We start from the raw sequence: 10,546 nt of genomic DNA, 5'->3' as shown, positions 1-10,546 counted from the left end.
CACCACTACCTGGCTTTTTTATTTTTTACGAGTAATATTTTGACTTTTTTTTTTTTTTTTTTTTTTTGGCTAATAGTCTCAGTAAAGCACTTAATGAAAAGAGGTAGAAACTGGGCATGGTAGCTCCTGGCCTTAGTGTAGGACTTGGAAAGCTACAGAGTGAGATCCTGACTCAAAAAACACACAAAAAGGAAGGGGGCAGGGAGGAAATTGGTAGGCATATGTGTAACACTGCATTATCAAATATTGCCAAAAACTACCATAAAGATAAATCCAAAGCAAATTTTAAAACATTCAATTTGCAATAGAAAAGAATAGAAAATCTAAAGAAATTTACTCTTTAACCAGTCTTAAATCCTAAAAGAACCTTCTTCCATCAAAGATTTGGAGTGACAGGAAAAAAGGGAATTTCTTATCCCTACCATTTCTGAATCAACATGGAAAATCTTCAGAGTGTTCAACCAGGCCAAGATCCAAAACAAAAACAAAAAACAAACAAACAAAACAACAACAACAAAACAAAAAACCACCCTTTTTCTATCATATTAAAACAGTTAAGTAACAAAAATAACTATTGAGCATCTTTCAAAGTACTGAGCTTAAGACATTAAGACAGGGTCTAATGTGTCAGGCTGGCCATCTGTGGATGATCTTCTGGTCTTCCTGCTTCTACTACCAGAGCTATGTGCCACAACACCCTACTAATATACAAAGAAGTAGGTACTGGGTGTGGGAGGTCTATAATCCCAGCATTTGGGAACCTGAGGTATGTTAGTACAAGGTCAAGGCCTGTGCTAAACTTAATCCTCTCTAAGACTTGAAATCCCTCTTACCTTGTTTGCAAGCAGCATGTGGCTGTCCCTACCTATTGGTCTTCAGGCCCCACACCCTGTCTGTTTCTTCAGTTGTCTCCCACTGTACTGCCTACACAGTGACACACAGAGTGGGGAGAGTAATGTGAAGAGAAAATGTTTGTAAATGTTCAATGAGAGAGAATTCGGAGTCAGAATCTGGTTGGTACAGATAGATGACTCTTTAAACTATATGCTTTGGTCCTTTCTGCCACTCCATCACACAATGGAGCTAAATTTTGGAGGCAGATCCAGAGCACCCTTGGCCAGTGCCTGCCTGCAAAGGAGGCACCTTGCCAAAGCACTGTAGTCTCCAGCTCTCCAGACCGTGCTTCTTCTAGTCTTTGAACACGTGGTGTGCCATTGAGTCCCAGAGGCAGGAAATGACGGTGAGAAATCCTGAGGGTGAGTTGATTTCATGCTTTGGACAGGAGCTTCAGGTTGTTCACTCTTCAGAGGTAACTAAGTACTGGTTTTACTGGCAACCCTGGGCTGGTGCCATCTGTATAGTTGGCTATACCATCTGTATAGCAGGCAGCCTGGACTCTTCTTGCCTCAGGGTCTAGAAGCAGCTGTAGAGTCTCAGTTGTCCTGGGCCTACATCTCAGCATTGCTGTCTCCGTGGCCCAATGCTAACTACGAAGGAAAGATGCCAGCTTGGCCACAACCAATGGCTGCTGTTTGATACAGGAGTTGAGAAGATGGGGAGGGAAGCCTGGTGCACCCAGCTCCACCTGAAAGCAGAAGGAAGAACTGAAGATACAAACAAGCCTGGAGCAGCCTGAGCATTTAGATCTGAGTACTAGCTTTCCCCTCCCGGTGATGAAGTTGGAGTTGGCCTGAGAATGGAGAGCCATACAAGAAGGTAAGTGAGGATTCTGGTCTGCTGCTGCTTTCAGCTTCAATAGTCCATCTATTTCCTAAGGACACTGTGGCTCGCCACAGGATATAAGTCGGTCAATCTCTGGTGCTGGGAGCTTCACAAAGACTCAACTTGCTTATTCCTCCCTCTCTGATTCCCCTTACTATTAGCCCACTCTGACCAAATGGCATGACAACTGTGGATTCTTGGATTCTATGCAACTGGAGAGAAATATCCCAAGGTGTGCCATGAGACGATGTAGTGCTGTGTCACCTGGACAAGGGAGATGACTCTGGTTATTTCTTTCCCCTCTATGATGACAGGCTGCAGGACCCAAGCACTGGGCAGGATCTCTCCTCGGACCATTTTTCTGCTAGGTCTTGGCATGGATGCATCATACACAGACTGAGCTGCCATGATTGATAGGCACCCCTAGGGACAGAGATACATGTGAGTCCTGCCTGTGTAATGACAAAACACGGACAGGTTTGAGTATAGTTAGGGTGATCAGAGGTAATACCTTCAGCACTCAAGCCACCCCACTAATTGCACCTCACAGCACTTTAGCCTAAGTTCATCCCATAACATTTTACCACCCCAACATGGGCACCTCTTTGGCTTCCACGCAGACACAGCAGAAATCTCGCAGTTGCTTCAGCTCACACAGTGTGGTATTGCACACCAAGTACACTAGAAAGACAGACAGATTGAATCCTAGTTCTTCAGTGTTAAGAAGCCCCTGCTTTACTCCATAACTGGATCCCTAGTGGTCTTGCTGAGAAGTCTAGAGTTCCCAACAGTGCTGCTTTGACCTTCTACCTCTTGACTCCCTGCCAGGCCTTTGGAAGCTTTCAAGCCCTTAGACTCACCCAGGCTGATGCTGTTGGTCACCCGCTGATGTAGCCTTGCTGTCTGGATGGGCTTGTGATACAGAGGCCACAAAGTGGGATCACTCACAGCTGCCCAGACTTGAGAGAGTGGCTGGGACACCACACTTGCACCCAAGAACCCATGTCGAGTGGAAGAGAATTCCTTGTAGTAAAGCTGTACCTCTTGCTCCTCACCCTGATAGCTTGGGGACACCAGAGGCAAGAAACAGTCAGAAAAGAATTTGCTAGCATGGGGTGTGCCAGGGAGCCGAGCAGAGAGGAGGGGAATAATGCAGAAGGACCAAAGCATGGCGGCAAAATAACTTACTTCCAGCCATCTGTCGCCTGGCGGATGAAGAGGTTGTGGAGATTATCCGAACAAGCAGCCATTACCTGGGGGCAGAGGGTAGACGCGAGGCCTCTAGGTTCATCAGTATGGCTAACATTTACTAAATGCCCACTTGTCAAAGAGTTCCTGAAGCCTCAGTGCCTTGGTGGCCCTAATCTGCCCAACTCCTTTTGTCTCCCTCCCCAACCAATGTAAGTCCAGCTATAGCAACAGGAGGAGGGAGGAATGAATAGATCCAGAGACTCACATCAGCCATTGATGTGCTGACAATGTGTTTGGCCAAGTCCTGGTAGGGGAAGGAGAAGCAGGCCCCTAAGCTGGATAGGCTGGAGGCAGAGCAGCAGCCACTGCCCATCGAGGCTCTGCGGCCTACAACAGAGATGAAGGTTCTGCAATGACCTGAACGCCAGGGTGGTGGGACAGTGATACAGGGCCAGTAAATCCTGCAGACATCATTCCCTGAGCTTTATACTCACTGTGGGCTAAGCTCTTCCAAGAAGACCCAGTCAGATAGAGGTAACTGTTCCTCACTGTGGACTGGTCCTGCCAGTCCCCTATCCAAGTGTCTTGGGAATCTGGCACTTGAGAGTCCCCCTGCAGAACAGAGGATACTCAGAGCAGGACCCAGAATGCTTTCCACTATTCCAAATTGCAATTCCACTTCAGGATGTTGGATACTATGATGGTTTGAATAAGTATGGCCCCCAGCGCCTTCAAGCCTTTAGGCTCATCCAGGGTGATACTGCTGGTCACCATGGAGTGACAGTATTTGAAAGAATTAGGAGGTGTGGCCCTGTTGCAGGAAGTATGCCACTGGGGATGGGCTTGATGCCAGGTCCAGTGTTACTCTTTTCAGATCAAACTATAGTTCCCAGTTACTTTTCCAGCACCATGTTGGCCTGCTGCCATGCTCTCTGCCATGATGATAATGGACTTAGCTCCTGAAACTGTAAGAAAACCCTCACAATTAAATGCTTGCTCTTGTAAGAGTTGCCTTGGTCATGGTGTCTCTCTTCATAGCAACAGAACGGTAACTAAAAGTCAAGAGGTTACAGCAATAGATAGCAGCTAGAAAACCTTCACTGCAGATCAGAGGCCACAGCAGTGAGGATAGCCAGTACCTGGGCATGGGGCCTGTTGGGTTTCAGACCTGGGACAAGGGGCTGAGGTACATATTTTACACACTAAAGCAGACCTGGCCTCCAGGTTCTCCCAGCATCCCTCACTTCTTACCTGGCATACCCTACCCTCTACTCTGAACTTTCAAGCCCAGGGGCTGGGCTGCCCTTCTCTCAGAAGTTCTTCCCTATATAGTCAGTCTAGACATTTTGGTCTCTCCCACCTACCCTTCTCTCTTCTTTCTCAGCAAGCGTGTGCCAAAGAGTAGTTTCCCAATAAACCTGCCTTTATATATACTCTAATCTGCCTAACCTAAAATTGGCTCATTTCTCCAGCAGAGAAATAACTTATACAGGCCCTCTAAAAAATGGGTAAACCCCAGGGTCAGTATGTGAGAAGACACCTGTACCATGGTGGCAGCAGGAAGGAGACCATCACTGGAGGGGTGTAGTGGCTACTCCTGGTTGTCAACTTGACTATATGTAGAATGAACTACAATCTAGAATTGGAGGCACTCCAGTGATCCTAATCTGGAGGCTGGGAGATACAAGTATCTGACCTGGACCTTGGCATGAGATCTTGAGGCATAGTGGCTATGAATCCCAGATTAAGGCAGGTAGATCTCTGAGTTCAAGGTCATCTGGGACAAAGCAAGTCCCAGATCCAGGCACACACCTTTAATCCGAGCCACACCTACATAAGGACATTGGAAGATGGAAGATTTGCTCTCTTTGCCTGTTTTCTTTGTGGAACTGAGCAACCGCTAGATCCTTAGACTTCCATTCAAAGCTGCTGCTGACCATTGTAAGGGAGTTGAACTACAACTGTAAGTAATCAACAGATTTCCTTACTATACAGAGACTGCCCGTAAGTTCTGTGACTCGAGAACCCTGACTGATACAAGGAGTTTAGTGTAGATAATAAAGTCAAAGTGAAGGGGAGATAAGGAAGAAGCAATGAGCTCTGAACAGCAGACTCTGGCCCTGGCTAGGTGCCATACTGAGCCAGAAGCCCTACTCTAGGACCAGAGCTCTGGGTCTCTGCTGTCCTTGGTTAGTACACTGTGTCAGCCACCTCCTTGGTAGGACAAAAACATGGGCCAGTGAGATGATTCACCAAGTAAAGGTGCCTGCCACCAAGCTAGAGAATCAGAGTCCCTGGTACAAAACTAATACTGGATGCTGTTTTCTTTTTTGGGGGTGGGGGGATGGGGTTCGAGACAGGGTTTCTCTGTGTAGCCCTGGCTGTCCTGGAACTCACTCCGTAGACCAGGCTGGCCTCGAATTCAGAAATCCACCTGCCTCTGCCTCCCGAGAGCTGGGATTAAAGGCGTGCGCCACCACGCCTGGCTGGATGCTGTTTTCCGACCTCCTAATGTGTGACACGGTATGTGCATACATATACACACGCTAAGTAAACAGTTCTACCACCTTCCTTCCTCATCCCTCCTGCTGCAGTAGTTTTGAATTGTTTCTTAGACCTGTAACCCTTAGGAGCACTATTACCTAATCACTTCTCTCCACTTGTCCCCACCTCGCCCTTGTCACTAGATATTATTAGCATTTAAACACAAAGATGTCTCCTCAGCATTGAGCTTCCTGAAGCCAGTGTTCCATCTGTCACCTCCTACCTCTCACCTGCACAGCCCTCACCTCACCACTCCTCCAAAAACCACAGTGCTGAAGGGCACTAAGATGCTTGCCAGCCCCATCTCTGCAGCTGTCACAGGCCTTATCAAGCAAGATCTGTCTCCCGTTCCCCAGGCTCCCCACTTCTCTGTGCTCCTCAACCACAAACTGACATCGTGAGGTTCAAGGCCCTCGGTGATGATTTCCAGCTATAATCATGAATTAATAGTGAGTCAAAAACTAGGTAAGCATTGGGAAGAGGGATTATATCAGAGGCCTATTTTATAGATCAGACCAAATAAATTCTTTATACTTTGTGGGTCAAAGACAATATTGTAGCATTGTTAAAGAAAAAATTTAAAAGTCCAAAGCAAGAAAATACTGGTTAGTATGCAAATTAAGCATTTCATATATATATATTTGCTAACAAAAATTGTAGAAAAAATAAAATATGAAAAATGTTAAAAATACATCATGTGCATAAGGATTCAGCATCCCAAGGATGAAAGAATAGCTTCATATTAGCCAATGGGAACAAATAAATAAAGGAGCAAGATGGCATTCTCCAAAGACCAAAAAGTAATGCTCTAGAAAATCTTATGTTCCCTTACTGTAAAATTTAATTTTCTTTTTTAAAGATTTATTTATTTATTATATGTAAGTACACTGTAACTGTCTTCAGACACTCCAGAAGAGAGTGTAAGATCTCTTTATGGATGGTTATGAGCCACCATGTGGTTGCTGGGATTTGAACTCAGGACCTTCGGAAGAGCAGTCAGTGCTCTTAACCGCTGAGCCATCTCATCAGCCCCTACTGTAAAATTTGTCTCAGTTTAAAATCTAGTATGAAACTTAGGAGGTAAAATACTAGATGTATCTCACTAATGTCTGGGAAAAGGTAAGATCTAGCTAATGCTGCTACAGGGCAGGAGCACATAGTAACACAGTGAGGGGATGGTGAGATATCTAGGATTTGACAATGACATGCCAATAGTCCTAAAGAAACATAGGGGACTATCCAATATGCCTCAATGTTTGCTGACTGTGTGCAGTGTGGCACACGTGACCTGAGAACAAACATTTTGGACCTGGTGTTGGTCACCTGTTCCTCCACAAATACAAAGAAGCAGACTGTAACTTCATATTTCCAGGAGCAACTACCAAAGAACACTGGCTTTCCTCACAGTGGCAAAAGGAAACCTATAACTTCCAAAGACCTGAGGCAGGACCACAGAAGGAGAACAAAATATCCCAGCACTTGCCCTAGATCTATTGCCCAGGAAGATGCTTCCCTTCTGCAGGGGTGAAGAGTAAAGAGTCCAGGAAAACCCATCAGTGGAAATGGGACAAGCCTGGCTACTGGGAAGACCCATAACACTCACAGGCTTATAGCCTAGATAGATAAGGAACCTGAGATCTTCACAGCCTGGCTTTGGAAAAGGGTTTAAGTCCTAGTCATCCCACAGGGTGCTGCCGACAGAAGCCATTTGATAATGGACCTACTGCTCTGGGAATGAGAGAGCCCTGACCCCATCAACTGGGGCCCCCACAGACATTCCACGGTGCAGCAAGAGAAGCCACCTCATGAACTGCACCTCAAGAGCACCTCAAGAGCTGCCTCCCTCCCAACACTAGCACTACTGGGCTCTTCTGAATCTCAACCCTCCAGTCTCAGTTCCAACAGTCTCTTCAGGGTGTCCTTGACCTTGTAGATTTGGACAAACCACAGATTATGCTGGCTTAGCAAACCTGCAGTTAGCTTAGGACAACAGCAGTGAACATAAAATAAGCTGCTTAATATTTTTATCTCTAACAATCTTAAGTCTTTAAACAGTCTAAAGGCAACACCATTTTACTTACTACCTTATAGCATCTACTATTTGGATAAAATAAAAGCTTAAGTTGGGGCTGGAGAGAAGGCTCAGTGTTAAGAGCAGCACTGGAATGCTAACCCAGCCACAGAACCTTCGACACCTTCGACCCACAGTTTGTCCTGCCTGCAGTGTTCTGGGACCAGAGCCTAGCAGAACTGTCATCAGAGACCAGAGAGACTTCATTCAGCAACTGGGAGCCAATGCAGAGTACTTCAGCCAAACATTGGTGGCGCTCTGGGAGTCCTGGAAGGGGTAGGGACAGGATCAAAGAAACCAGAGGGGTCAGGGAGACACCATGAGAACTGACTAGGACACGTGGGGACTCACAGAGACCAGGGAGCCTGTAGAGGTCCGACCAAGGTCCTTTGCATATGTTATGGCTGAGTAGCTTGGGGTTCTTTTGGGAATCCTAATTGTGGGGGCAGGGGCTGACCCCGACTCTTTTGCCTGCCTGTGGAACCTCTTCCCTAGCTTGAGTTACCTTGTCCAGCTTCGATGTGGTGGTATATGCTGGTCTTATTATAGTTTGTTATGCCATGTTTAGCTGATGTCCCTGAGAGGCCTACTCTTTTCTGAGAGGATGGGGGTTGGATCTGAGGGAGAGGGGAGGTCTTAGGGAGAGGCAGTGGGGAGGAGAGAGGAAGAGCAGGGCCTGCTTTGTCAGAACATCTGGGTTTGATACCCAGAACCCACGTGGTGGTCACAACTATGTGTAATTCCAGTCCCAGGGGATCTGATGCCCTCCTCTGATCTCCATAGGCACCGGGCTCTCTTGTGGTACATAGGCATATCTGCAGGCAACACCCATACAAAAAAGAAAAATAAATCTTGCTGGGCATGATGGCACATGCCTTTAATTCCAGCACTCAAGAGGCAGAGGCAATGACAGGTGAATTTCTCTTGAGTTCAAAGCCAACCTGATCTACATAGTGAATTTCCAAGCCAGCTAGGGCTATATACAGTGAGCCCCAAACTCAAAACAAACAAACAAACAAACAAACAAACAAATGCAAAATAAAAAAACTTATAATCAAACCAAACCAATAAACCTTTTTTTATTTTTTTAAAGGACAAAAACCAATGAAACAAAAAACTAAAAACAAAACTTATCATGTACTGTTTGTTGGTTGTTGGTTTTTGTTTACTTTTGTTTTTTTGTTTTGAGACAGGGTCTCAGTCTGTAGCTCTCTGGCTGTCCTGGATGAAGAGCCATCTGGCCTTAAACTTACAAACATCCATCTGCCTCTGCCTCTACCTCCTGAGTGCTAAGATTAAAAGCTTGTACCACATGCCCAGCTGTGTACTACTCTTGTAGAAGACACAGGTTCCATTTCCAGCACCCACATTAGAAAGCTCACAACCACCTGTAACTCCAGCTGCAGGGAGACCTGAGGCCTGTGGCCTCTGTGGGCACCAGTGCTCACACACATGTACCTACACAGAAACAAACACACACACACAATAATTCAAAACAAAACAAAACTTTAAAAAAAAAAAAAAGCAGTCCACAGAACTGCAAGAATAAAGGGAGAGGAAGGGAAATCTAAAGCACACCACACAGGAAGGGCTCACAGCAGCCGAGCCCTTGAGAGAGCTGGTCCTATACATTCCATCTCAGAAGCTCTGATGTCTGCCCACTTACCGAAACCTCTAGGGACTGGAGGTGGCCTGAGAAGGCTGGGCTGCTGTTGTAACCAGATGTGACACCAGAAGATATGCTTCCATTGGAGCTGGTGTACAGGGAGCTGAAGTTGGCTAGAGTCTGGAGTTTCTCCTCTTCCTGGAAGACAGATGAACTAGCTTCTGATGATACGGCACCACCACGTCCTCTCCCTTCCCTGTCACCACTTACCTCCCAGAGCCTCCTGCTGTAGCCTCCCACCTACTTTCCAGAAGCCACGACTCTCCACGCTTTCTCCCCCACACCCCTGACGGCACACTGAAGCCTCTTCCTCTCACACTCTGGCCCGGGGCAGCAGTGCCCCATGAGTGTAAAGGGAATGGGAGCCCAGCTTTGGGCTGGAAGCAGAACCCTACACTTCAAGCATATCACCAGACTCACAAACATGCAGAGTGAAGGCTACCAGAGTCTAAGGCCTGGCCCAGGTTCCAGGCCTGTCCTAAGGCAGAGGACTGCCTCATTCCCCACCTTCAGCAGCTGGGAGATGATCTGCTGTCGGATTCTCATCTTTTCTTGTTCAGTCCGTTCCTTGAGCCGATCTCGAGCCTGGGCAATCTCCACCTTGGCCTCCTCACGGGCCCGGCGATACTCTTGAAGCATGAGCTCAATGTCCGAGGGAGGGCGAGCTAGTCCTGGTGCTGGTTCTGGGATTCTAGAGAAGTCCACAGGGTGAAAAGACACCTTCTAACATGGCAAGCACATAGAAAGATGGCCCTGCCCACCCCTTCTGGCTCAGCACAATCTCCTGTTGCCTACAGGGTCATCATATTACATTCTTAGGAGAGGTTTCTAAGGAGGAGCAAGCCATTCTAAGGCCCCAGCACACAGAATGCGTGACATACAAGAGTCTCTCTGCCAATATTTTCCAATGACTTCTCTCTGCCCATCTCCTTCTGCACTCTGTACCCCATTCCTTCCTATACATCCCATTTCCATTGCCCCAGACTCATCTACCTCAGTTTTTCCAGAGGCATGGAAGGGCCTCTGGATGGTCAACTTCCAGCCAGCTCCCACAGAGCCTGCTTCCTCAGGCTCCGGGTTCTCCCTTACCTAGTGGTGTCCACGATGTGCTTCCTCAGCTGCTGCAGGTATTCTTGGCGTCTGCTGGGCAAGTCGAGTTCCCAGGTGGGGAGATCCTTGCTGGGCAGGAGGCCCAGTTGTTTCTGAGGACTGAGGCTTCGCGTGCGACGAAAGTTATGAAGCCGCTCAGCCCTCTGCCTCCTGAGGGTCTCAATAGTCTTTTTCTGCCTGAAACAAAATGTGATTGATTCCTACATGGCCTTCACCCCAAAGTTCACCTTGCCCACCCTTTG

General features: G+C 47.1%; 1 protein-coding gene across 6 annotated transcripts in view; it reads right to left on the bottom strand.

Annotated features, from left to right (window-relative positions):
- Stard9 (START domain containing 9) overlaps nt 1–10,546 on the bottom strand; it is a 99,948-nt gene that overhangs the window by 12,884 nt on the left and 76,518 nt on the right. For 4 of the 6 annotated variants that reach the window (XM_006500511.4, XM_006500510.4, XM_006500512.4 and 1 more), the window contains 10 exons: nt 10,284–10,481; nt 9,702–9,885; nt 9,195–9,332; nt 3,408–3,525; nt 3,179–3,300; nt 2,911–2,975; nt 2,583–2,785; nt 2,324–2,403; nt 1,987–2,145; nt 45–1,585 (listed from right to left, as the gene is read on the bottom strand). In XM_006500511.4, coding sequence (XP_006500574.1) covers nt 1,484–1,585; nt 1,987–2,145; nt 2,324–2,403; nt 2,583–2,785; nt 2,911–2,975; nt 3,179–3,300; nt 3,408–3,525; nt 9,195–9,332; nt 9,702–9,885; nt 10,284–10,481 — 1,369 coding nt within the window. In that variant the 3' untranslated portion in view covers nt 45–1,483. Of the gene's footprint in view, nt 1–44; nt 1,586–1,986; nt 2,146–2,323; nt 2,404–2,582; nt 2,786–2,910; nt 2,976–3,178; nt 3,301–3,407; nt 3,526–9,194; nt 9,333–9,701; nt 9,886–10,283; nt 10,482–10,546 lie in introns of those variants that run through there. The other 2 variants (XR_001783628.2, NM_001370940.1) reach the window with 2 other exon arrangements.

The sequence above is a fragment of the Mus musculus genome, chromosome 2, assembly GCF_000001635.26.
Source record: "Mus musculus strain C57BL/6J chromosome 2, GRCm38.p6 C57BL/6J".
Taxonomy (NCBI): Eukaryota; Metazoa; Chordata; class Mammalia; order Rodentia; family Muridae; genus Mus; species Mus musculus.
This window is presented reverse-complemented; position numbering and strand designations above follow the sequence as displayed.